The 27,803-nt window shown below is 50.3% G+C and overlaps 2 protein-coding genes across 4 annotated transcripts; one reads left to right on the forward strand and one right to left on the reverse strand.

The window, feature by feature from the left end:
• The first annotated feature begins 3,050 nt into the window (after positions 1–3,050).
• Positions 3,051–13,052, forward strand: LOC116942693 (uncharacterized). 2 transcript variants are annotated; one of them, XM_032954945.2, is made up of 6 exons: positions 3,051–3,226; positions 3,572–3,638; positions 5,111–5,762; positions 5,989–6,072; positions 7,944–8,030; positions 10,571–13,052. In XM_032954945.2, exons 3-6 carry the CDS (start codon positions 5,183–5,185, stop codon positions 11,311–11,313), a joined length of 1,494 nt encoding a protein of 497 aa, XP_032810836.2. In that variant the 5' UTR covers positions 3,051–3,226; positions 3,572–3,638; positions 5,111–5,182; the 3' UTR covers positions 11,314–13,052. The 2 variants fall into 2 exon arrangements, with proteins under 2 accessions (XP_032810836.2, XP_032810845.2); XM_032954954.2 differs by lacking the exon at positions 3,572–3,638.
• Positions 13,053–14,237: 1,185 nt separating this feature from the next.
• Positions 14,238–23,892, reverse strand: LOC116941520 (uncharacterized). 2 transcript variants are annotated; one of them, XM_076067398.1, is made up of 5 exons: positions 23,753–23,892; positions 18,582–19,240; positions 18,315–18,401; positions 17,469–17,552; positions 14,238–17,139 (listed from the first exon to the last, which is right to left on the reverse strand). In XM_076067398.1, exons 2-5 carry the CDS (start codon positions 19,168–19,170, stop codon positions 16,349–16,351), a joined length of 1,551 nt encoding a protein of 516 aa, XP_075923513.1. In that variant the 5' UTR covers positions 19,171–19,240; positions 23,753–23,892; the 3' UTR covers positions 14,238–16,348. The 2 variants fall into 2 exon arrangements, with proteins under 2 accessions (XP_075923513.1, XP_075923533.1); XM_076067418.1 differs by lacking the exon at positions 23,753–23,892 and adding an exon at positions 23,591–23,735.
• Between the last annotated feature and the right edge of the window lie 3,911 nt (positions 23,893–27,803).

The raw sequence follows: 27,803 nt of genomic DNA on the forward strand, positions 1-27,803 counted from the left end.
GTATCGTGCGCGATGACGTCACGTCGTTTTAAATACCCTCGCGCCCGTGCACAATGCGTGATGACGTCGACTTTAAAATACCCATATTCTTTTGGGGTCTTTCGGTGAAGTCACGTGGATAGGTTCAAAGAAAAATAACAAACTAAATCTACGAACGTTTCGATCGCAAGACACAAGCGGTCCTGAGTTAAAACGACCGCTTGTGTCTTGCGATCGAGACGTCGTAGATTTTGTTTGTTATTTTCCTTTGAACCTATCTACGTGACTTTACCGAAAGACCCCAAAGAATATGAATTACCTACAGTCACGAAAGCTTTAAGTCAAGATTTAAAACGCCCGTCTATAATGCGCGATGCTCCGGTTTAAACGCCACGGTGTCTGTGCGTGATGACGTCGCGATTTAAATACCCTCGCGCCTGTGTGCGTGACGTCACGTTTTAAATAAGCTCGCCTGTACAATGCATTATGACGTCATGTCTCATGTACATTACGTTCCGTTTGAACTGCGATCGCTCCAACAATGGTTGTTGTAGGGGACTCTCCGCCAGGGGCTGCCATGGCTCCAAAGCTGATTTGGGGGACTCTCTCCCAGGGCTTACAAAGGCTTGAATGGTGGTGTAGAGACTCTCTCAGGATCTGCTGTAGCTACAATGGTTGTTGTAGGGGACTCTCTCACAAGGGACTGACATGACTCTGAAGCTGATTTGGGGGACTCTCTCCCAGGGCTTACAAAGGCTTGAATGGGGGTGTAGAGACTCTCTCTCAGCATATGCCGTAGCTACAATGGTTGTTGTAGGGGACTCTCTCACAAGGGACTGACATGACTCTGAAGCTGATTTGGGGGACTCTCTCCCAGCGCTTACAAAGGCTTGAATGGTGGTGTAGAGACTCTCTCTCAGGATCTGCTGTAGCTACAATGGTTGTTACAGGGGACTCTCTCACAAGGGCCTGACATGACTCTGAAGCTGATTTGGAGGACTCTCTCCCAGGGCTTACAAAGGCTTGAATGGTGGTGTAGAGACTCTCAGGATCTGCCGTAGCTACAATGGTTGTTATAGGGGACTCTCTCACAAGGGCCTGACATGACTCCAAAGCTGATTTGGGGATTCTCTCCCAGGGCTTGCAAAGGCTTGAATGGGGGTGTAGAGACTATCTCTCAGGATTTGCCGTAGCTACAATGGTTGTTATAGGGGACTCTCTCACAAAGGCCTGACATTACTCTAAAGATGATTTGGAGGACTCTCTCCCAGGGCTTACAAAGGCTTGAATGGGGGTGTAGAGACTCTCTCTCAGGATCTGCTGTAGCTACAATGGTTGTTATAGGAGACTCTCTCACAAGGGCCTGACATGACTCTGAAGCTGATTTGGGGGACTCTCTCCCAGGGCTTACAAAGGCTTGAATGGGGGTGTAGAGACTCTCTCTCAGGATCTGCTGTAGCTACAATGGTTGTTATAGGAGACTCTCTCACAAGGGCCTGACATGACTCTGAAGCTGATTTGGAGGACTCTCTCCCAGGGCTTACAAAGGCTTGAATGGTGGTGTAGAGACTCTCAGGATCTGCCGTAGCTACAATGGTTGTTATAGGGGACTCTCTCACAAGGGCCTGACATGACTCCAAAGCTGATTTGGGGATTCTCTCCCAGGGCTTGCAAAGGCTTGAATGGGGGTGTAGAGACTATCTCTCAGGATTTGCCGTAGCTACAATGGTTGTTATAGGGGACTCTCTCACAAAGGCCTGACATTACTCTAAAGATGATTTGGAGGACTCTCTCCCAGGGCTTACAAAGGCTTGAATGGGGGTGTAGAGACTCTCTCTCAGGATCTGCTGTAGCTACAATGGTTGTTATAGGAGACTCTCTCACAAGGGCCTGACATGACTCTGAAGCTGATTTGGGGGACTCTCTCCCAGGGCTTACAAAGGCTTGAATGGGGGTGTAGAGACTCTCTCTCAGGATCTGCTGTAGCTACAATGGTTGTTATAGGAGACTCTCTCACAAGGGCCTGACATGACTCTGAAGCTGATTTGGGGGACTCTCTCCCAGGGCTTACAAAGGCTTGAATGGGGGTGTAGAGACTCTCTCTCAGGATCTTCCGTAGCTACAATGGTTGTTATAAGGGACTCTTCGCCAGGGGCTGCCATGGCTCTAAAGCTGATTTGGGGGACTCTCTCCCAGGGCTTACAAAGGCTTGAATGGGGGTGTCGAGACTCTCTCAGGATCTGCTGTAGCTACAATGGTTGTTGTAGGGGACTCTCTCACAAGGGCCTGACATGACTCCAAAGCTGATTTCTCTCAGCACGGAGGAGTCCCAATTACACTTTGTGACACGATTTTTGCTCCTGGGTAGTAAGCGTTATTTTCTAATTGCTTACGCCTCAAACGTATAGAGAATGGCTATTATTCCCCACAAACTGTGCTTTTGTTACCAGGACTTTACGTGAAGGAATGACAGAAATGCACACCACGTTTTATCATTGGAAATAGGTGAATTTCAAAATATCACTGTCCTGGTCACAAAAGCGCAGTTTGTGGGGAATAATAGCCATTTTATGTACTTTTGTGGCATAAGCAATTGGAAAATAACACTTACTACCCAGAAACAAAAAATATATTTTTTTGTTACAGGCAGGGGCCGTCCATAAATGACGTCACGCGATATTGGACGATTTTTGACCCCCCCCCTTCCTCACACGGCGTCACAAAATGTCAGACCCCCCCTCAAATATGACGTCACAAAGCTCTGCCCCCCCCCCGCAAACCATATTTCCATATTGAAAATAAAACATGCTTCAAATCGCTTCAAACTATTGTCATTGTAGTGCGTATTTAATGTGGCGCCGCACTCTGATGTTGCAGGAGAAAACATTTGTTTAAAAAAAGTCTATTTAATTAAGTAGAACGTGTTGTCTATATTTATTTAAAGTTGCGCATTTTGAAGTGACGTCAAATTTCTCAAACCCCCCTCCCCATCGTCACGACTGTCTGACCCTCCCCCCTACAGCCTGGGTGTGTGACGTCATCTATGGAAGGCCCCTTACAGTGAAATTTGTATTTGGTTAGCGTGGTGCAAATCGCCGCGGTCCCTCCGCCCCCTCCACCACCGCCACCATCACCGCCACCCCCCCCATCAACGTTGAATCGACATCATCAGCATCATCATCATCAGCAGCAGCCAGCCCCGGCAGAGGCAAAAAGACTCGGGCGTTTCTCGTTCCGCGTTCGGCAGGTGATGTTGTTGATGTTGTTGTTATTTACGTGAGGCTAACGTGACGTTTAACAAACGAACACTCTCCCCCTTCCTTACTCTTCCGCCTTCTTTAAACTCGAGAGCACAGACTTAAGATCCTTGCGGGAGTTGCGTCTCCGTGACCAGTCGCCCCCTCCCACGTCGCGTGTGAAGAGTGCTCTCTGTGTCTCTCTCGACAGGGCCTCGTGTTGTTGAAATATAATCAACAACAACACCACTAGCATCACAACAACAATAGCATCACAACATCGCGTAGTGTGCAAACTGTACCGCTTTGCAAAACGCTGTAGCGGTTTTGACTTTGTGATGTTTTTTTGTTTAAAGGGAAGGACCCAACTTTGAGGCTGATTCACTCCTCATCTCCTTATGCTGTTACATCTTCATAGAACACGGAAGTTGATCTCCCCGTTTCACAGGCCCTGCATCTCCCCCCTGAATCTCCCCGTTTCACAGGCCCAGCATCTCCCCCCCTGAATCTCCCCGTTTCACAGGCCCTGAATCTCCCCCCTGCATCTCCCCGTTTCACAGGCCCTGAATCTCCCCCTGGATCTCCCCCTGAATCTCCCCGTTTCACAGTCCCTGCATCTCCTCCATGAATCTCCCCGTTTCACAGGCCCTGCATCTCCCCCTGCATCTCCCCGTTTCACAGGCCCTGAATCTCCCCCTGCATCTCCCCGTTTCACAGTCCCTGCATCTCCCCCTGCATCTCCCCCTGGATCTCCCCGTTTCACAGTCCCTGTATCTCCCCCTGCATCTCCCCCTGGATCTCCCCGTTTCACAGTCCCAGCATCTCCCCCTGCATCTCCCCGTTTCACAGGCCCTGCATCTCCCCCTGCATCTCCCCGTTTCACAGACCCTGCATCTCCCCCTGCATCTCCCCCTGGATCTCCCCGTTTCACAGGCCCTGCATCTCCCCGTTTCACAGGCCCTGCATCTCCCCCTGGATCTCCCCGTTTCACAAGGCCCTGAATCTCCCCCTGCATCTCCCCGTTTCACAGTCCCTGCATCTCCCCCTGCATCTCCCCCTGGATCTCCCCGTTTCACAGTCCCTGCATCTCTCCCTGCATCTCCCCCTGGATCTCCCCGTTTCACAGTCCCAGCATCTCCCCCTGCATCTCCCCGTTTCACAGGCCCTGCATTTCCCTCTGCATCTCCCCGTTTCACAGGCCCTGCATCTCCCCCTGCATCTCCCCGTTTCACAGGCCCTGCATCTCCCCCCTGGATCTCCCCGTTTCGCAGGCCCTGCATCTCCCCGTTTCACAGGCCCTGGATCTCCCCCCTGAATTTCCCCGTTTCACAGGCCCTGCATCTCCCCCCTGAATCTCACCGTTTCGCAGGCCCTGGAACTCCCCCCTGGATCTCCCCCCCTGCATCTCCCTGTTTCGCAAGCCTGTGTGTGTGTGTTATGTAAACTAATAACACCGTGTTTATGTCCGTAACGTTACCTTTCTCACCCCGTGTCCCCGACTGGACATCTGAAAAAAAGAGCTTTGTAGCGCATTAGATTCCTCCAGTATAAATACAGATTCTGAAGCCTGCAGTCGTGGCCCAGATCTTTTTAAAATAAATTCCAGGAATCGGCAGACTTTGGGGGCGGAATTCGATTCCGTAGTCATTTTATAGCTCTTGTTTTGCAGTCCTGCATTGTACAGAATTCTTTCGATTAGCCTAAATTTAGCATGTTTCAGATCATTTGCACGTGGTTTACGTCACTAACGTTTCTTTTAAAAGTGCAGGGTGAATTCATTGATGCATGTGTGTACGTTGAACTTGTTTCGCACCCGTATGTAGCTAACCGTGCTAACCGGAGGTGCGGGGGTGGGGGAAGGACAAATAAACGAATTGATGCACGCCTGTTCACAGATTTGATCTGCACGACCGTCATTTAGTTCCACCAAACCGAGTGACCCGAGAACGAGCAGCAGCATCACCAGCATGGCGTGCGCGGTGGCCGTCCCGCTGCCGGAGCCGATCGGGGACTTCCCGGCGTGGCTGGAGGCGCAGGGCGTGAACGCGGAGGTGGCCCGGGCCATGGACTCCGAGCTGGGCATCCGCGACTACGGGGTCCTGCGCGCCTGCGTCGGGGACGGCCTCGTGCGGGCCGAGCTGCTGGCCACGGCGCGCGACCGCCTGCCCTTCGGCTTCTACGCCGTGCTGCGGCAGGTGGTGAAGGCCCTGCGGGGTGCCGAGCGCCACGACGCCGGGACGTCGCGCTGGGACGACGACGCGGCCGCCGCCTCCTCCCCCTGTGGCGACGTGACGCTGGGAGGCCTGGTGGACGTGCTGCTCGCGCTGTTCAGCGGCTTGAGCCGGGAGCTGCTGCTGTCCGCGCGGAGGCTGGGCGAGTGGGATGGACTGACGCATCCCACAGGTTTATCAGCCACAGGTGCTGGCAGTCCTGAAGATGTGGGGCTGGGAGCCATGGATGACCAAGAATGCAGTGATGAGGGTTTCACTTTAATCACAAGAGCAGCTGCCCCCATGGATGCAGTAGATTTCGGTGTTTGTGCAGAAGGTAATGTGCCCTGTGTCCTGTATTCACAGAGTGTTTTGGGATTTAATGAAACTACCTAAACGCACCTCCTATTTTAGCACAGTTGATTATGTACGGTGCGAAATAAGTTCCACATGCATAAAATATCCGTTTTGGTGTTAAATGCATACATTTAAATTTGTGCTGCGTTTCCAAATCTTCCCACCGAACCAAACTGCTAAAACGCAATATTGACTTGTTTTTACAGGTGAGGCTGAGGAGCCAAAGTTGTTATCTGATGAACTTCTCCAACGCGATCAGTTGATGACCATCAAAGTTGAGACCTGCGCTGGTAAGAATTTTTTTCCCCCTTTAAAACTGTTCACGGTGACAGGGCCCGGCAGTAGCTTTACCGTGGTGTGAAACAAAACTTGATGGTGTTTCTACATCATTAGGCCTCCTTTGCCAGTACCAAAATATAATAATAGGGGTTTTCCCTTTTTTTCTGGCAACAAAACTGAAACCTTTTTACAAAAGGCCTTTTGGCGTCATCTGGTCGAGCACCAATTTGGTCGAGGCTCAAAAGAAAGCCGTCCCTTGGTGTGGACCAATCAGTTTCAAGGACAATGCATATATTATCATGTTTTTGTTTGCATTTTGACTGCAGGTATTGTGGTTAATGCAGACATGAATCCTTGTAAAAAGGTTTCAGTTTTGTTGCCAGAAAAAAGGGGGAAAACCCTATTATAATATTGATGGTGTTTCTTCAATGAGATGCCTTCAATAAAACCAACGAGATCATTATCAGGGGCTGGTGAGGAACAAGTCCGACACACAATGCTCAGAATCAGAATATATTATTTATACTGGAGGCATCCGATGAGCTATAATGAACTCAAGGAAATGCTAAAAGAACTTGATGAAGGGAGCAAAGTTTGGGCTGAAGATAAATGAGCAAAGTCAAGGTGATGTACAGCAAGTTTGCTAAACAATTGGAGCTATCGGCTGGAGAGAGGCAAGTGGAAAACAATAGTAATTTAAACCGCTAAAGTTCCTTTCACCCGGAGGTCACAAGGGATACAGAGCGTTTACTCCGCACAGCTACCGGGAGCAGATCCGAACCAAAATTGGCGAACGGAGGCCGATGAGAGCTGGTTCAAGTGTTTTTGAAACGTCGTAATCGTGAGGGAAAAAAACGTGCGTGTTTTTTTTTATTGGCACATACCATCTATTACATGGTCATTAAAACCGGAACACAATCTGAACAGTACGCAAAGAAGCGTGGAACCCGGTGCTGTGGGTTTCACTTTAACCACAAGTTCAGTCCCTCCCACCGATGGGGAATGCAGAGAGATTAATGTGGTACTTATGCAGCTGGAAGGTCCTTCATATGCATGCGGGGTCTGTGCTGCTTTGCCAAAAGTGTCCAGACCCAAACTGCCACAAGGCAGTACCAGACACTTACTGGTTTACAGGTGAGGAGCTACGCAGTTTTTTTGTCCAATGACCTTTTCCACCACGATCGGATGATGACCATCGCCATAGTTGAGACCCTGCTGCGCTTGTAAGATCTCTCCAGAAAACAGTTTCACAGGCAATCGGCTTCATGCCATGTTTTTTGAGTTATCATCACGCTTGTGACCTCGAAGTCTGAATAGAAACCCGGCGGTCGGTCTACCCGCCTCCTTCGCTTTAACATCTCCATGAAGGATTTTAACTCTTCCCACCGCTGCCTTGTAGCAGTACAGTAGAATAAGAATACTGATGTTAAAAGACATTATTAGCGTTTCGCATCTGTATTATTAGTGGCGCAATTACCGATAGCCCCAAGTGAAGCCCTCGTATATTGCTCGTACGATAGAAACCAAGCTGTCGGGAATGCATCCCCCATGTATGCCATGGTATAATGACCCCTCTCAGCGCCCATCTTGAGCACTAAGCGAGGTCTGCCTGTATTTGACCATAATGGACTTGAGCATTCTCTGTAAAAACTCGTAAAGGTCCATACACCGACATTCTTAAACCCGCATAGAGGGTTTAGTTTTTTTTTTAATTACATCGCGTAAATATAAATGTGTCTGTTAAACCCGCCACCACCCGAAACGGCCAATTAGCGACGCATATTTACGCGAAAGCCTGCATGTGAAACATTCTTAACCATGCCACGTTCAGCGTTGTTCAATGCCAACCCATTCTGCGTGCATTTGTCTTTTTTGAATCCAGACCTAGCTGAACAGAGCCTGGCTTCGGGCGTTGACGATTCTGGCTTCAGCCGGAAGGAGCGGGTCGTAAAAGCGGAGAGCTATGACGGTGAACCTCGCTAATGTTGAAAGGCACTCTTTCCTTTCCTCTTTCTGACATTTCGCTGTGTGCCCTCTGCGCCGTGCCCACCCAAAGGGGCTCCTGCCCACTTGCGTTGCGCTTCCCTTTGAAGCAGTGGTTCTTAACCTTGACTGCAGCCTTGCTTGCACCCCTTTGATTCTAGATTTGAAGTTGTGGTGACTGCAAGGATCCATTCTCTGGTTCTTTCGGTAAAGTCACGTAGGTGACAAAATAAAATAAGTAAAGGTAAATTAAATCGCGACGTTTCGGTTGCCGATGGGCTCATCGGTTTTGACTGCAGCCGCTGCTTCTCCCCCCCCCCCGCGCGCATCTCCAGCTCCCTCAGCCTCTCGCTTCTGGTTAAAATCCACTGCTTTAAAGCGAGGTGCAACCCAAAAAAAAAACAAATGGCTCCTGGGCTATCGATGAGTCAGTGGGTGTGTGCGTGCATGTGTGTGCATGTGTGTGTGCGGGCGTGCATCCTCCGATCCAAATGTTAATCGCTCAAAGCGTGAAACTCTGCCTGCTTCCATAATGCAGGATTTTTTGGGTTAGATTGTGTGAATATATAAATGTGTCGTTAAACCCGCCATCACCCGACACGGCCAATTAGTAAGGTTTGTCACGTAAACAGAACGTGGCCAATTCGTTACTAGTTCAGCACGCCGGTGTGTTGGAAAGCCAAGCCACAACATTTACAATCCGAGTACGACGTTTTGCCAGTAATTACAACTAGCTTCATCAGCCGACAGCCAAGTTTGTGGAGAAATTCTCCTCTTTCGTTCCTTAAATAGAGGGGTAGATGTGATAACACTTGTGTGCTATTCTTGGGCGAAGTGGGGGAGGGGGGGGGAGATAAATGGATGCATATCAATGACTTGGTATCCATTTCCGGTTGGGTTATTTATATGGTAATCAACGTACATTATGCATTATGCAAGCCCATTGTTTTGCACAGAACTTTAACATTATCAAAATCAATTGAGTGCTGTACATTAGTCCTGATCAGCACGAGACTAAAAGAACACCAAAGAAACATTCAATACTCCCAAATACAACTGTCGGCAGTGGCAGAACACGCGTGCCAACATGGGCACTCAGTTGATTTTGATAATGTTGAAGTTCTGTGCGAAAATAGTTTTTACTGGCCAAGATGAATTAGAGAATCGAAATTGAGAGAAATAAAAATAATTTTAACCGTTTGGATAGCTACAGGCTTAGTGCTGCTTGAAAGCGAATAATCAAATAACACATTGTTTAAATGCATCCCTCAATGTTTAAATGCATCCCTCAATGTTTAAATGCATCCCTATGGAGGTCATCATACTTCAATAGGGATTACCGTTGGTACAGATATTTTTATAAAAACGACAAAACGTACAAGAATAGGTTTCCATAATGCTTGCATAATGCACGTTGATTACCATATAAATAACCCAACCAGAAATGGATACCCAGGCATTGATATGCATTCATTAACCACCCCACACTTTGCCCAAGAAGAGCACACAAGTGTTATTACATCCACCCCTCTATTTAAGGAACGAAACAGGAGGATTTCTCAACAAATCTGGCTGTAGCCTGATGAAGCTGGTTGTAATTACTGGTGAAACATCGTACTCGGATTATACATGTTGTGGCTTTGCTCTCCAACACACAACCGGTGTGCTGCTGTACTAGTAACGAATTGCCACGTTCTGTTTACATGACAAACCTCACTAATTGGCTGCGTCGGGTGGTGGCGGGTTTAACGGCACACATTTACACAATCTAACTCAGAAAACAACCCGTCTTACGTTTTATTTTGGTCGCGAAATCCTACGTGTTAAACTCTGTCTGCTTCTTTGCATACTTTTCGGGCTTTGTGCCATTGTGGCCATTCAATGGAATCCAATTCAAAGAATGTTTTTAACTTGATGTGAATCGAGCATGTTGGCACAAGACAGAGGAAAGTGGAAACCAATGACAAATTGTTCAGTAGACATCTACGGGTTATCTGCCCACAGATCGTGATGATGAAATTGTGGTGCCGCAATGTCGATGTTTCGCTCCCTCGACTGGTATGCAAGAGGTCGTGGGTTCGATCCCGACCCTGACACCTGGTTGTATATTTGTAGTTTGCGTGTTCATTCTCCCCGTGGACGTGTGGATTTTTCTCCCTCCACATTTAGAATCGACGTGCGTTTAGAGTACTTGGCTGCTCTACGTTTTTACTTGAAGAGCAACTTTGTTGAGCTATCATTTGTGACCAGGTCGCTTCCGAAAAAGAGCTATATATAGCTTGGTGGGCATTATCTGGTATAAATACAAATAGTTTTTGGTTGCTGTGCTGGTATTTTGAGCAAAATTGCCCATCAAACTGCAGATGTGGAAATACAATTGAGTCATTGTGTGCAGTCGGATGCTCGTAAGTTGCTGAGCTAAAGTGGCAGTTAAGAAAATTACCCAGCCACATGTGCATTGAATCGAAGCCTTTGAAAGATTTTTTTGGTCACCAGCATCGCCAACTGCCGCTCTCTCTCCCGCAGGCAACAAACACTCTCGCGATCGCCCGCGACTCCTCATTGCGGACGTGAAATCGCTGCAGGCAGCCCAAGCAAACCCTCCGCTCGTCGACAATTTCCTCCGCTTTCCCCGGACGCATCAGCCGGCGGCTGACGTGAGGCGCGGCAACAAAGCCGCGGCCGCGGCCGCCACGTGCACGCCCGAGCAGCTCGCGATGGGTCCTGCGCTCGACTGGGAGGCCGTGGGCAAGGACGTGGCCTCGCCTCCGGCGACCTACCGAGGATGTTCCGTCGCGGACGACGATCCGCTCGCGATCGTACCGGCGTGCCACAGCTGCAGGATCTGCGGGAAAACCTTCTCCATGCGGCGCAACCTGACACACCACCAGCGCATGCACACGGGCGAGAGGCCGCACCGCTGCAAGGTGTGCGGGCAGGAGTTCTCGCGGGTGGACACGCTGAAACGGCACGAGCGCACGCACACGGGCGAGAGGCCGTACCGATGCAAGGTGTGCGGGCAGGACTTCCCGCTCCCGGGCACGCTGAAACGCCACCAGCGCAAGCACACGGGCGAGAAGCCCTACCGCTGCAGCACGTGCGGTCAGACCTTCGCGTGGAAGAACGTCCTGAAGGACCACGAGCGCACGCACACGGGCGAGAAGCCCTTCCGCTGCGATGTCTGCGGTCGGGCGTTCACGCAGTCGTCCTCTTTGAAGTTCCACCAGCGCAAACACATGGGGGCTTTCGCACCGGTGGCGATCATCTGAACCGGTCCTGGGCCTCCCCCGAGGTCGACGCAGCCTCAAAGGAGTACCTGGTGCGGTGTGTAGTAAACATCGCCACTGGGGAGACAAAGGCGGTCGGGCGTGGTGCTGGCCACCCACCCCCTCGTGTGCTGTTCCGGCCTTAATAGGTGCTCGCCAACAGCACTTGCCCCTACAGTCTGTAAAGGCTACACGGGTGGGATCTTTGTTTTTGTACGTTAAACTTCTTTCACAACGTACGCAGCCCACCGTGTTCATCGGAGGTGCGGGGGAAGGGGCTATACGCTAAAAGCAGTCCTAAATAAATACATTTTTCACTTTGGATTACAAAAGTGCACAGTTTCAGTGGGCTTCTAATGGCAGAAGAGAGTTTTCCAGACCAGGTGCAGAGGGCACAACTAACAGCATGCGATGCAGTGGCCGTCTTCGGTGGGTGGCTGAATGCTGGGGTTTGGCACGCTGGTCTGTGTTTTTTGACAGTCTCTCGGCAAGGTTCGTTGGCAGCGAGCACCGTCTAAATAATAAGCAGAACCTGTTCATGTATATGTTGAGCAACCGGGAAGCGCTAGACGGATACGTACGTTGAACTTCTTTGGTACCGTAAGCGGCCAACCGTGCTAATCGGAGATACGGTCGGATCTTGGAAGTTCTCGTCGCGACACACGCGTCAACGAATTTTGTACACGCCCTGTAGCTCGCTAATGTTTTTTTTTATGTCCTGTTGGGAGTAGTAGTGAGTTGCAATAGTCCAGCCTCATCAATACTTTGCTGCATGCCACCTTGTTGGCCATGTCATGACTAGACGGTTAGCCGAAATATTGGAATTGCAGGATCTGACCCGTATTTTGCACGTGGTGATCAAGCAACATCAACGGTTGATTGTGTGGTGTCGAGACTCGTTCGTCTCGAGCAGAAAACTAAAATCTTTGGAGTCTGCGACCACCGATCCACAAATGTTCCCGTCTGAGCCCAGCTGCTCACCAGGCAGGATCTCCGACCTTCTCTAGGTCGAGCAGCATCTCATTTTGGTCGAGCAGCATCTCATTTTGTGCGAACCACACAAGCATCCGCTCGCGTGCAGTCTTCGAGGATGCCGAGGCCGCACAACACAACTGCGTTATCGTCGGCATACTGATGGAACGTGATGTCGCGCAAAAATTTGACATTGACAAACGGAGAGACCCAAGGACGGATCCCTGTAGGAGGGCCCACCAGGCTCGGCACAGGCGACGACTGATATTCACCCAGCTTGACGAACTGTGATCCGCCATCAAGGTTATGACCTAAATCCACCTCGGTGCTGTACCCGTCACGCCAAACCTTGACATTAGCCACCCGGCGAGGGTCTCTTGGTCAGTGTTGTCGAAGGCAGCGGAGAGATCCAGGCCGAACCAACGCTGCGGTGCACCGTTTGTCAGCGATCCTGTAGAGGCCGTCGGTGCCGTGGGAATTACCGACTCGTGCCAACTGCGACGAGGCGCTCTAACAACCTTTTAAATAACCTTTTAAGTTTAAGATGGGGGTATGCCAGTTCGTGGGGTCGCTGTAGCTCAAGCCTTTTCTTATCTTTTTTCTTAAAGAGCGGTGTGACCTGCGCAGCGCTTGGAAGCCATCCGGACTAACGGCCCGCGCTGAAGCGAAAGGTTCACCCGGGGTGGGCGGTCGGTGGCGTAAAGCAGGTCGCGCCCAATCGAGGTTGATTATTATAATTGTGATGAAATACATTGTTTTCCCCCAGGAAAGCCTCGCCGTCTCAAGGGTCCTGATATATCTGCAACGGTTGGCTGCCATACACGAGTGCTTTGGATCCGTGGGAGGAAACAGTTTCGTGAGAACCCCCAACTAACCATATGAGAGGGTAACACTCGACACGACTCACTTGTCGTCCTTCCCCCGTACCTCCGATTTTTAGCACTCGGCTACGTACGGTGCGGAAGGTTCGACATACGTAACGATGATGATTTTGTGATTCGCGGGCGTAGCCAGGCCTCATTTTTCTCCAGCCATTATCATAAATGAGTGCAGGATTATAAAAAAAACACCGAAGTACGTGGGTGACTGTGGTTTGTATCCGAGCTGCACCGCGTTCTATAAGAGTTCATGGGGCCTTGAAAGGGGCCAGGAGCATGCAGTGTGATTCCGTTGATGGCGACACTTTTTTAAAATGTCCTCCCAAGGATGTACTTGTCATCAACTTGACCACTAACAATTACCAGACAGAATCTGAATCTTTATACTGGAAGAATCCGATGAGCTATAAAGCTGGTAAGAACGTTACGACAGCAAAAAAACATGAGTTCAAAGTTTAAGAAATGTAAACAAATCACCCAAACACCAATAAAATTTAAACCATCCCCCATCCTACCAGATAAAGCCCACAACCAATTTCGAACCCTCACACCACAAACACCACACACGCACCCATGCTGCTCTTGTCGCCTGGAGTTTGACCAAATCGGAACTCGGGTGGCTCAAACGCATCGCCGAGAATGCGCCTGGCCGTATTGGTAGAGCTCGGTGCGCACGTGAGGTTCAACGTTGAATCACCGGACCGTTCTTACAGCTGTCCACCAAAGTACCAAACCCATGGCCACGATACCAAATAACCAATTGCAGGCCACCGCCTGTGCTTGCCCAACCCATAACAACAAAAGCTCCTGGAGTGCGCATTTGTATGTGCCGAGCCGCCAGGCAGGCAAACGCGTACATTGTGCGTACGTAATGTCAACGGGGTTAGCAGGTCAACCGCCACGGGCACCGTTTATGTGTCGGCGTGATTTACTCAACATTGCGGGCAACTTGGGGGTAATGTAGCACGGATGGGGAGGGACTGTCCATTCGGATGTCTTCAACAGAGATCTTTATTCGGTAACGTCCCATTACCATGGACACTTGCTCAACTCCGGTTAATAATTTCCAGTTTCCAGTTTATTTATTTCCAGTTTATTAGGTATAATGAAAGAACAGTCTTAAGGGTACAGGCGGACAAACCTGACGTTCACAACAAGCGAGCTCTCGTGACTGGTAACCCGCAGGTGCTTGGCGCGTCGCGTGGAACAAGTTAATGCGCCACCGTTTTTGAACGGTGGGGGGGGGGGGGGTCGATTGGTCAATGCGGAAACACGGGAGAATGGCAGGTCGTGCTGACTGGAGCATGCAAAAGCCTGGTCAAAAGAGTTGCGCAAGCCACTAAACTTCGTCGCGTTACAGATTGACTCGTTCATTGTGGGAACACCGTAAGTGGTTTGATAGTAACGGTGACCAAGAGGGTTTTAATGCCAAGACCGAAGTTCAGCATGTAGGAAAAGACAACAGGCAAAAGCAGCAAGCAGACAGCTCGCCCCCCGGCCGCCAAGTCGGACGAGTGGCTAAGAATACCAAACGTCCAACCCATTTCCCTTCGGTCTACAGAGCCCATAGTTTCTTGGATCCATGGCCACAATTGCACGACTGTGGCTCGTCTCTAATTGTCCTTCCAATGACGGAGACGTGCGCATCGGGCCTGCGGATGATATTCCAATGAGGTTGACGGTTCCACCACCATCTTTGAGGAGGAATGTCAAAGCAAGGTGCGGCGATGATTTGGGTCTTGAATGAGGCGTTTATTATTGCGGACGTCTGCGTTGTTTCACTCCGTTAGCCAGCAGATTCTAGGATGGTGATGCCACAATCCCATAAGGGGGATCGGGAATTGAGTCGGCGGCAAGGTAAGTATGCATTTACGTTGAACTTCTTCCGCGCCGTACGAAGCCAACCGTGCCATATCGGGGGTTAATGTACAATGGTTGAGGGCCTTAGTTGACGGTTCGGTGGTTGCCGTTGGAAGAAAAAAACGTGTAAAGTCCTTTGCGGGATGCACATCGCTGCAGGTATTTGGTGGCAGAATGTTTGCCAGAACACGTGGGAGCCCAGGGGATTGGCGTCGGTCTCGAGGGTTCCAGTTACGATGCGCATCGCGTTATTTCACTGTGCACCTCGTGGTTTTCTTTGTGTGCGAGTTCCTGGAGCAGGCCGGAGCGCAGTGAACTTCTGCCCCTGCGTAGACTAGTGAGAGGGGGCGGAAGTTCGCAGCACATCAGCCGAGGAACCCAAGGAGGATAAGCGACCTATGCACCTAAAGACAACCAGCGGCCATCCAACTCCTGACTTTGTCCGTCTCTTGTTTGGCCAGCCTACCCAGTAAACATGCCAATGTTGGGTCAGGTGACCCGACTGATTCCCACTCACAACCAATAATAAATGTTTGAACCGGACCTGTAGATGCCACTGGTTCTTCACGTTCTTCGGATGCCACTGATTTTTCACGTTCTGCAGATGTTGATGCCACTGGGTACTTCCGTGTTCTGCAGATGTAGATGCCACTGGGTCCTTCCGTGTTCTGCAGATGTTGATGCCACTGGGTCCTTCCATGTTCTGCAGATGCTAATTCCCTTTGGTGCTCGTGTTTCCTCTCTCTTGAAAAACATATCAAGAGATGTCTGCACAGTTTACTCTCTTCTCTTCACGAATCAACTTGTAACAGGCAGATGGGGCCTCAAACAATGAATACATTTTAGAGAAGCTGGCTTGCTTGCACTGTACCTGTAACTCTTGCGCGATTATTGAGAAACCACGTTGTTCACGAGTGCTTGTGTCTCTCTACACTACTCGGAGCACAACGAAGACACTAAGTTAAAAACGTATTTCACCAAGTAAACGATTCTCGCAAAGCATAGTGACGATAATACAATTTATGAGTAATAACATGAACTATGTTTAACATGTAAGCTTTCGCGACCAATATCCATACAAGTTTTTTTTTTGGGTTAGATCTCGTAAATATATATGTGTCGTTAATCCCGCCACCAATCGACACAGCCAATTCAGTAAGATTTGTCACAAACATGAATTAAAATGCAAAAACGTTTTTCGTATGAGGGTGGCAAGCGAAAGTGTTTGCGATGTTATCTCCCTTGCTTGGTATGTAGGAGGGTTCGATAAGCTATCTTTTTTTTCCCATCACAGCAGGGCCTTACTTGGTAAAAAAAAAGAAAACGTTTTAGTTTAAATCGCCGATTCCGGAGCACGCCACCTGTGTGCGCTGGTGGAACTTCAAAGACGACGATTTGGTGAAGGTCTGACCGCACACGCCGCAGCGGTAGGGCCTCTTGCTCGCGTGCGTTCGCTCATGCTTCTTCAGGACGTTCTTCCGCGTGAAGGTCTGGCTGCACTCGCTGCAGCGGTACGGCCGCTCGCCCGTGTGCGTCAGCTCGTGGCGCCTCAGCGTGCTCAGCTGCGAGAAGTTCTGCTTGCACACCTCGCAGCGGTAGGGCCGCTCTCCCGTGTGCGTCCGCTCGTGCGACTTGAGGTGGGAGCTCGAGGAGAAGAGGTGGTTGCACACGTTGCACGAGTAGGGCTTCTCGCCCGTGTGCAAGCGCTGGTGGCGAACCAGGCTGCACCTCATCGAGAAGAAGTGCCCGCAAACCCGGCAGCCGAACAACTTCTTGCCCGCGGCCACCTTCAGCGATCTCCGTCGAATCGGCTCGAACGCCGGCGATTGACCGTCGCCGGCGAAGGCAAAGTCGCGGCGATCCTCCTCCTGCGGCAGAGCCACGTCTTTGTCCGCGGCCTGCTCGCCCCGGGCGTATCCCATCGCGAGCTGCCGCTCGGCCTCGCACGCGCCACTCGCGGCGGCCGCGGCGTTGCCGACGCGCATTCTGCCAAACGCCGGCCGCCGCGTACGGGCAGGCGCGGGTAAACTGCCCACGGGGGGCGCGTCCGCTTGGGCGTCCCGCAGAAAGTCGACGTCCGCGACGACGGGCCGCGAGCGATCGTGGGAGCTCCTCGTGCCTGCAGGGGAGGAAAAGGCGACAAAACCCAAAACGGTCAACGGGGTTTTGTCTCGACGTAATTTGCCGCACGCGATGGCTGCTAATCCCGTCGTCTGCGGTTGGTTTTCTGCCCGAAGCACCGTGCCAAGTGTTTCGCGCGCGTCGTCCCTCTTACAGGAGGCAAAATACATCGACTCATTTATCCGTAATAATATAGCGAATTTTCCATGTGACACCTGAAAACATTTCATTAAAATGAATCGTCGCAGATCAATTCAGCACCGCTGACAGCAGGAGCCGCAGATAAGAGGGGTTTTGCTGCAATCGGGTTTTAATATGTTACGTCACCTCCGCGGGTTTCCGTTTTCACTCTCTGCAACGTCTGCCCGGGGTCAAAATCTTCGAAGTCTGCAACTGGGTTCCACTTCTCCTCTGCGGGATAAATCAAACACCAACGGACAACGATTCAGGATCGAGCAGGGCAAGTGCGCGAGAATGCATGAATGTCCGAACTCAAAGGGTAAACCTAAAAGGCTCCCCCAAAATAAGAATTTCCAAAGTAAAATAAATAACTCGGACCAAAACACGCACTCATTAACCTGTGCCCCCTGTAGGATAGAGTATTCTGCCACCACGCCACACGCACAAGCCTACCGCTTAAGACTCGATGCTAATCGGTTGTAGGAAATTAAAGATGTGCCCGTCAACAGTTGGGAGTGCAGGACGATAACCCACTATAACCGTTTTGAATTAATGTGCCCTAACAATGGAATTTGGTGAACCCGTTCCCTTGGACACCTCTTTTTCACAATTACTCTTACAAACGAAATACAATAAGCCGTCAGAAAAATCCAATGCGGACAACTGGAGACACGACGATGCTTTCCATCAATTGGGTAAAAAAAAAAGTCTTTTCAGGTTTGTAAAAGCTCCATGACAGACCATTTCGTGCCCGCACCAATCAGTACAAAAGTTGAGGGCATAAACAACACTTTATTTTCATTCTATGGGGATCTACAAGAGCCTACTGTGTCACTAACAAAGCCTGCAGCTCATGACGGACAGTCAGGGAGACGTTTCCTTTAGAGTTTCACCTTGCTTTGAAGAGAGCGTCGGACATAATGCTCAACTTGAGCCGTATACAAAAACAAATGCACTCACTGACTTAAACAGTTCTCTTGGCCAAAACCTTACCTTCGGTGGTCTCAACTTTGATGACAGTCAACATCTTATCGTGGTTTAAGAGCTCATCGGATAACAACTGGCGAGCCTCAGCCTCACCTGGAAAACAAAAACCGCTGCGTTTGGTATTGTCTTGTGGCAGTTTGGGCCAGCGGGCGTTCGTAGCAACGATCGCACAGATTAAATATAAACGGGATCAAATATAATCACAGGCCTAACATCTCACCGGAGACGAGAAATTTAAAATCAAAAGCACTACGTCAACACCGTGCACATTACCTTCCGCTGGACAAGCAACAAAATCATCTGCTGCATCCATGGGAGTGACTGCTCTTGCGGTTAAAGTGAAATCCCCATCACTGTTTTCTTGGTCATCCATAGTTTCCAGCCCCACATTTTCAGGACTGTCAGCACCTGTGGCTGATAAAGCTGTGGGATGCGTCAGTCCATCCCACTCGCCCAGCCTCCGCGCGGACAGCAGCAGCTCCCGGCTCAAGCCACTGAACAGCGCGAGCAGCACGTCCACCAGGCCTGCCAGCGTCACGTCGCCACACGGGGAGGCGGCGGCGTCGTCGTCGTCGTCCCAGCGCGGCGTCCCGGCGCCGTCGTGGCGCTCGGCGCCCCGCAGGGCCTTCACCACCTGCCGCAGCACGGCGTAGAAGCCGAAGGGCAGGCGGTCGCGCGCCGTGGCCAGCAGCTCGGCCCGCACGAGGCTGTCCCCGACGCAGGCGCGCAGGACCCCATAGTCCCGGATGCCCAGCTCGGAGTCCATGGCCCGGGCCACCTCCGCGTTCACGCCCTGCGCCTCCAGCCACGCCGGGAAGTCCCCGCTCGGCTCCAGTAGAGGGGCGGCCACTGCGCACGCCATTCTGGTGATGCTTCTTGTCTCGTTAAAGGCGATAACTTTGGGTAAAAATTAAGGGTTGTGTGGAGTAAAACTGTGAACAGGAACGGAAGAATACATCAATTATTCGTGCATTTTTACAAACTTTGCAAGATATGCCAAATAGTCAATGCCATGGAAAAGATTTACCCTGAACAAAAACCATACCAACAGTGGTGACAGCAAGAGGTCTGTTATCAGGCACTTTACCATCCGGAATGCTCTATTAACGGGCATCTCGTCATAGACGGAAATACAAATGTTTCCTGCACGGATCCAGAAAAAATTCTGACAGCCATCCGGCATCTTTCCGTGCGCCTGCCGTAGATCCATTGTTGTTGTCGTTGTTTAGGGAAACTTCAGGACGCTGCCGAGCGGTGGAGCTAGCGGAAGTCTGTACGTACAGCGCTGTACTACTGTATACTGTACTCTGAACGGTCCCCCACTGATTTTCTGCAATCAACTAAGAATGCTCTGCAACTGACCGGTAAGTGCCTCTGTAAAAGGGTAATATTATTTCTTGTATCATAGTTTTTTCTTTGAAAAAGTTTACTACTTGGAAAATTTGGTGAACTGTAATTATAACTCTCTAAAGTCTAAACTAACCGGCATCTTTAACCTGAACCCCTTCCTGATGATGCCGGATAACAGAACTTTTGCCGTATTTATTTACATTCTACATTGTAAAACAATCCCTTAAAACGTTTTATTATATCAGGTAAGGCCCACTGAGCTATACCCAGCTTTTTCATAAGCGACCTGGCTATCACAAATGATAGGTCAACTGAGTGACTTGTCGTCACGTGGAAATTTATAGCAGCCAAATACCCTTAACGCATAATGTTGATTCTAAATGTGGAAGGAAAAACCGGAGGACCTGTAGAAAAATCCACGCGACCACGGGGAGAGCGTGCCAACTCCAGATATACAAGTGTCAGGGTCAGCATCGAACCCACAACCTGTATACCAGGCGAGGCAGTCAACATCTCCTAGCCACCCTCAACTTACATGTATACAAATAAGCAATCCATTTTTTTCTGACAGACTCCACAGCTGTTAGAAAGCTAACATGCTATCTCTAAAGTCCACTCTTAAAGAATCTTGTCACCACAAATTTGTCTTTCAGTAGCCAACCTCTGGCGTGTAAGTAGTATGACAGAGTTCCAATTCAGTCCCATCTGGAACTCTGCCTGGAAGTAGAGAGAGAGTTCTAGACATCAGTCACATCTGGAACTCTGTGAGGAAGTAGAGAGAGAGAGTTCTAAAAGTCAGTCCGATCTGGAACTCTGCGTGGAAGTAGAGAGAGAGTTCTCGACGTCAGTCACATCTGGAACTCTGTCTGGAAGTAGAATTCTAGACGTCAGTCACATCTGGAACTCTGCGTGGAAGTAGAGAGAGAGAGAGTTCTAGACGTCAGTCACATCTGGAACTCTGTGAGGAAGTAGAGAGAGAGTTCTAGACGTCAGTCACATCTGGAACTCTGTGAGGAAGTAGAGAGAGAGTTCTAGACGTCAGTCACATCTGGAACTCTGTCTGGAAGGAGAGAGAGAGAGTTCTAGACGTCAGTCACATCTGGAACTCTGCGTGGAAGTAGAGAGAGAGTTCTAGACGTCAGTCGCATCTGGAACTCTGCGTGGCAGTAGAGAGAGTTCTAGACGTCAGTCACATCTGGAACTCTGTCTGGAGTAGAGAGAGAGTTTTAGACGTCAGTCACATCTGGAACTCTGTGAGGAAGCAGAGAGAGAGAGTTATAGACGTCAGTCCCATCTGGAACTCTGTCTGGAAGTAGAGAGAGTTATAGACGACAGTCCCATCTGGAACTCTGTGAAGAAGAAGAGAGAGAGTTCCAGACGTCAGTCACATCTGGAACTCTGTCTGGAAGTAGAGAGAGTTATAGACGTCAGTCCCATCTGGAACTCTGTGAGGAAGAAGAGAGAGAGTTCTAGACGTCAGTCACATCTGGAACTCTGTCTGGAAGTAGAGAGAGTTCTAGACGTCAGTCACATCTGGAACTCTGTCTGGAAGTAGAGAGAGAGTTCTAGACGTCAGTCGCATCTGGAACTCTGTCTGGAAGTAGAGAGAGAGTTCTAGACGTCAGTCACATCTGGAACTCTGCGTGGAAGTAGAGAGAGAGTTCTAGACGTCAGTCGCATCTGGAACTCTGTTTGGAAGTAGAGAGAGAGTTCTAGACGTCAGTCACATCTGGAACTCTGTCTGGAAGTAGAGAGAGTTCTAGACGTCAGTCCCATCTGGAACTCTGTCTGGAAGTAGAGAGAGAGTTCTAGACGTCAGTCGCATCTGGAACTCTATCTGGAAGTAGAGAGAGAGTTCTAGACGTCAGTCGCATCTGGAACTCTGTGTGGAAGTAGAGAGAGTTCTAGACGTCAGTCACATCTGGAACTCTGTCTGGAAGTAGAGAGAGAGTTCTAGACGCAAGTCGAATCTGGAACTCTGTGACACCCAACCAACACCCAACCAACACCCATCCAACACCCAACCAACACCCATCTAACACTCAAACAACACCCAACCAACACCCAACCACCACCCATCCAACACCCAACCAACACCCATCTAACACCCAACCAACACCCATCTAACACCCAAACAACACCCAACCAACACCCATCCAACACCCAACCAACACCCATCTAACACCCAAACAACACCCAACCAACACCCATCTAACACCCAACCAACACCCAACCAACACCCAAACAACACCCATCTAACACCCAACCAACACCCAACCAACACCCATCTAACACCCAACCAACACCCAACCAACACCCATCTAACACCCAAACAACACCCAACCAACACCCATCCAACACCCAAACAACACCCAACCAACACCCATCCAACACCCAACCAACACCCATCTAACACCCATCTAACACCCAAACAACACCCAACCAACACCCAACCAACACCCATCCAACACCCAACCAACACCCAACCAACACCCATCCAACACCCAAACAACACCCAACCAACACCCATCTAACACCCAACCAACACCCAACCAACACCCATCCAACACCCAACGAACACCCAACCAACACCCATCTAACACCCAACCAACACCCATCCAACACCCAACCAACACCCACCTAACACCCAAACAACACCCAACCAACACCCAACACCCAACCAACACCCATCTAACACCCAACCAACACCCAACCAACACCCATCCAACACCCAACCGACACCCATCTAACACCCAAACAACACCCAACCAACACCCATCCAACACCCAACCAACACCCAACCAACACCCAACCAACACCCAAACAACACCCAAACAACACCCAAACAACACCCAAACAACACCCATCCAACACCCAACCAACACCCATCTAACACCCAAACAACACCCAACCAACACCCATCCAACACCCAAACAACACCCACCTAACACCCAAACAACACCCAACCAACACCCAACACCCAACCAACACCCATCTAACACCCAACCAACACCCAACCAACACCCATCCAACACCCAACCGACACCCATCTAACACCCAAACAACACCCAACCAACACCCATCCAACACCCAAACAACACCCACCTAACACCCAAACAACACCCAACCAACACCCAACACCCATCTAACACCCAACCAACACCCAACCAACACCCAACCAACACCCAACCAACACCCATCCAACACCCAACCGACACCCATCTAACACCCAAACAACACCCATCCAACACCCAACCAACACCCAACCAACACCCAACCAACACCCAACCAACACCCATCCAACACCCAACCAACACCCATCTAACACCCAACCAACACCCAACCAACACCCATCCAACACCCATCCAAGGGGGTCGCTCTGACCTCCCCGGCCACGTTGACCACCATAGTTCGTGTTTAAAACAAAGTGCATCAACAACTTCCATTTAAAGCTCTCGTGACTGCAGGGATTAACATTCTTGGTTCTTTCGGTAAAGTCACCACCACGTAGAAGGGAAATAATAAAACATAATAAAATATTAAGTTTTATTTTTATTATTTTATTACAGTAAAAATAAAACAATAAAATAATACGTTTTATTTTTATTATAGTAAAAACAAAAAAAATATTTTTTTATTTTTATTATTTCATTATTTCCCTCCTACGTGACTTTACCGAAAGAACCAAGATACATCAACAATATCAGCTCCGTTTAGTCGGAACTAAAACATTTTTATATAGTTTTAAAAACACACACAACAGGGAAATCTTCCGTCCGTGTTACATTTCCGTACAGAGATTACCTCACGCGCCTTTGAGGGAATTCCCTTTTTATTAAAAAAATATATATTTATATTTTTTATTTTAAAAAAACCCCACAATCGTCGAGCACGAACCGAACATTAGTTTAACTCGGGGAGGTTATCGCGACCTGTGTTAAGTTCGACTTTTAAACTCCAACAAAGTCGTCGATCGTCCTGCCGATGAGTCTCGCTCGCTGCTGGTACAGTATCGCGCTGCTGGTACAGTATCGCACTGTACCAGCAGCGCTAACGCAGACGGTCAAACAACAGCAACAAGCAGCAGGACTCACGCGGGATTTGCTTGCTTGATTGATTGATTGCTTGATTGTTTGTCGTGTTAAAAAAATCACGTTAGTAAAGTTAAGTACCAAAAAAACACACACCCCCCCCCCAACGAAGCGATATTAACGCGAGCAAAAGGGGGAGACGTTTGAACGAACACGATGAGAGACAGAGACAGAGAGACACAGAGAGAGACAGAGACAGCGAGAGAGACAGAGAGAGAGACACAGAGAGAGACACAGAGAGAGACAGAGAGAGAGACACACACAGAGACACACAGAGAGTGAGACAACGGGGAGAGTAAGACAGAGAGAGACACGATGAAACACAGGCAGAGAGAGACAGAGACACAGAGAGACAACGGGGAGAGTGAGACAGAGAGAGACAGCGAGAGACACACACGGTGAAACACTGACAGAGTGAGACAGAGAGACACAGAGACACAAGAGAGAGACAGAGAGAGAGTGAGACACAGAGAGAGACAGAGAGAGACACAGAGAGAGACAGAGACAGCGAGAGAGACAGAGAGAGACACAAAGAGAGAGACACACAGAGAGAGACAGACAGCGACAGAGAGAGACACACAGAGACACACAGAGAGTGAGAACGGGGAGCGTGAGACAGAGACACGATGAAACACAGGCAGAGAGAGACAGAGACACAGAGAGACAACGGGGAGAGTGAGACAGAGAGAGACAGCGAGAGACACACACGGTGAAACACTGACAGAGTGAGACAGAGAGACACAGAGACACAAGAGAGAGACAGAGAGAGTGAGACACAGAGAGAGACAGAGAGAGACACAGAGAGACAGAGAGAGAGAGACACAGAGAGAGAGACACAGAGACAGACAGAGAGTGTGAGAGACAACGGGGAGAGTGAGGGGGAGAGTGAAACAGAGAGCGACGGAGTGAGACAGAGACAGTGAGACAGAGAGAGGCGTCAGCCGCCACCACCGCCGTCGCTTCTTGTAGCTCAACACAACAGCCGCTCTCTAAGGGACCGCGGCGAACTTGTCTTCCCACTACACCCTGCACTCCACCCCACCCCGCACTCCACCCCACCCCGCACTCCACCCCACCCCGCACTCCACCCCACCCCGCACTCCACCCCACCCCGCACACCACCCCCCACCCCGCACTCCACCCCCCACTCCACCCCCCACCCCACACCCCACCCCCCACTCCACCTCCCCCACTCCACCCCACACTCCACCCCACCCCCCACATTCCACCCCCCACCCCACACTCCACCCCCCACTCCACCCCCCACTCCACCCCCCACCCCGCACTCCACCCCACCCCGCACTCCACCCCACCCCGCACTCCACCCCACCCCGCACACCACCCCCCACCCCGCACTCCACCCCCCACTCCACCCCCCACCCCACACCCCACCCCCCACTCCACCTCCCCCACTCCACCCCACACTCCACCCCACCCCCCACATTCCACCCCCCACCCCACACTCCACCCCCCACTCCACCCCCCACTCCACCCCCCACCCCACACTCCACCCCCCACCCCCCACTCCACCCCCCACTCCACCCCCCACCCCCCACTCCACCCCCCACCCCACACTCCACCCCCCACTCCACCCCCCACCCCGCACTCCACCCCCCACCCCGCACCCCACCCCCCACTCCACTCCACCTCCCCCACTCCACCCCACCCCCCACACTCCACCCCCCACCCCACACTCCACCCCCCACTCTACCCCCCACCCCACACTCCACCCCCCACTCCACCCCCCACCCCGCACTCCACCCCCCACCCCACTCCACCCCCCACCTCCCACTCCACCCCCCACTCCACCCCCCACCCCACACTCCACCCCCCACCCAACACTCCACCCCCCACCCCGCACTCCACCCCCCACCCCACACCCCACCCCCCACTCCACCTCCCCCACTCCACCTCCCCCACTCCACCTCCCCCACTCCACCCCCCACTCCACCCCCCACTCCACCTCCCCCACCCCCCACACTCCACCCCACCCCCCACACTCCACCCCCCACTCCACCCCCCACCCCCCACCCCGCACTCCGCCCCCCACCCCGCACTCCACCCCCCACCCCACCCCCACTCCACCCCCCACCCCGCACTCCACTCCACCCCCCACTCCACCCCCCACTCTCCCACAAAATCCCATTATACGATCATTTTTCCACCGAAGCCTATGGGGCCGTCCATAAATGACGTCACGCAATTTTGGACGGTTTTTGACCCCCCCTCGTCGTCACACGGCGTCACAAAAAGTCAGACCCCCCCAAATATGACGTCACAAAGCTCTGCCCCCCACCCCAAAAATAAAACATGCTTCAAATCGCTTTAAACTACTGTCATTGTAGTGCGTATTTAATGTGGCGCCGCACTCTGATGTTGCAGGAGAAAACATTTGTTTAAAAAAGTCTATTTAATTAAGTAGAACGCGTTGTCTACATTTATTTAAAGTTGCGTATTTTGATGTGACGTCACATCACCCCCCCCCCCACCTCGTCAGACACATCGTCAAAAATGTCTGACCACCCCTCCCCCCAGGTGCGTGACGTCATTTATGGACGGCCCCTATCTTCTAAACTCTAAAAAAAATATAAAATAATCAGTGCCGGATGATCCCAGTGGCACAAAAGTAGCTACAAAAGTAGCTACGGGCCCCGCACTTTCAAGGGCCCCTCCCCGGCGCTAAACGCTTTTAATTCCGTCTTGATTTGAAGCTTTGGTTCTTTCGGTAAAGTCACGTGGGTAGAAAATAAAATAAATCACGACGTTTCGGGCGCACTACACAAGCGTCCTGTCATTAGGTGGGAAAGCCACCTGATAGATCCTTTATTGTCACCAGTACAACGAAATTTAAAGTGCTCACCAGTCAGTGCATCATTCATGAATTTAAATCAATAAAACGAGAAATAAAAATAAAATAAAAGATAATCAATACATTTTATACATAAAAACTACCCAAGTATACCCACATAAAAGTACATGTTATCATTGCACATCCTTATTTTACAGTCAATTGTATACAGCATTACTTAGTAATTAATTAGCAGTATTGAGTGTGGTAATTGCTGTAGGATAAAAGCTGTGTTTGAATCTGTTTGTCCTTGCTTGGACTGATCCGAATCGTCTGCCTGATGGCAACAGCTCAAACAGAGAGCGTCCAGGGTGAGAAGAGTTATTGTGTAGTTCTTCCAACGTGGGGAGAAGGCACCCGGCGATTTTTTTTAGGGCCGTGTTGATGACCCTCTGCAGCGCTTTCCTCTGAGCCACTGTGCAGCCGGTGTACCATAACACAGATGCAGTATGTAAAGAATGCTCTCTATGGAGGCTCGGTAGAAGAACACCAGCAGTCTCTGTGTGATGTTATTCTTCCTGAGTATTCTCAGGAAGTAAAGTCTCTGCTGGGCCTTTTTCAGTATTCTCACAGGTGTTGGCGCTCCAGATCACTATCGATTCCGGTACAGTGATTCTGCACTTGCTCTATTACTATAGTACCATACCGCCTTCGACTTTCACGAACGACCGGGTGTTTTTAAGGTTAGGGGTTTGTCGTGTTATCTGGCTATATGGCAAATGAAAATTTACAATTACTTTACTGCACAAGTTAAACATTTGTGTTTTAATATTTGCGTGTTTTTTTATTATTTATGGCACCTTTATAACATATGTTACAGGTCCCGCACTAGCTTAATCCGGCACTGATGAAAACAATAATAATAAAAACACCTTGCGCAATAACATGGGGGATGCTTAAAAAAGAACGTTAATTAACACTTCTGAGAGTTTTGCGACCAAACGCCACGAGAAATGTGCTGCCTCCGGGCTCTGGAGACAACCTGGAGAAGAAGATTCCAGGCAACGTGTTTGCGAATGATGGCGAACAAGCGGAGACTCGTATTCTTTGGGTCTTTCGGTAAAGTCACGTAGATGGGTTAAAAGAAAATAACAAAAAATAACAACAAAAACGACGACGTTTCGATCACAACGCAAGCGATGACGAACGCTTGCGTTGCGATCGAAACTTCGTAGTTTTTATTTCGATTTAAAGCTTTCGTGACTG

The sequence above is a fragment of the Petromyzon marinus genome, chromosome 1 (assembly GCF_048934315.1).
Source record: "Petromyzon marinus isolate PM22_M1 ecotype Great Lakes invasive population chromosome 1, UKy_Petmar_22M1.pri1.0, whole genome shotgun sequence".
NCBI classification, from domain to species: Eukaryota; Metazoa; Chordata; class Hyperoartia; order Petromyzontiformes; family Petromyzontidae; genus Petromyzon; species Petromyzon marinus.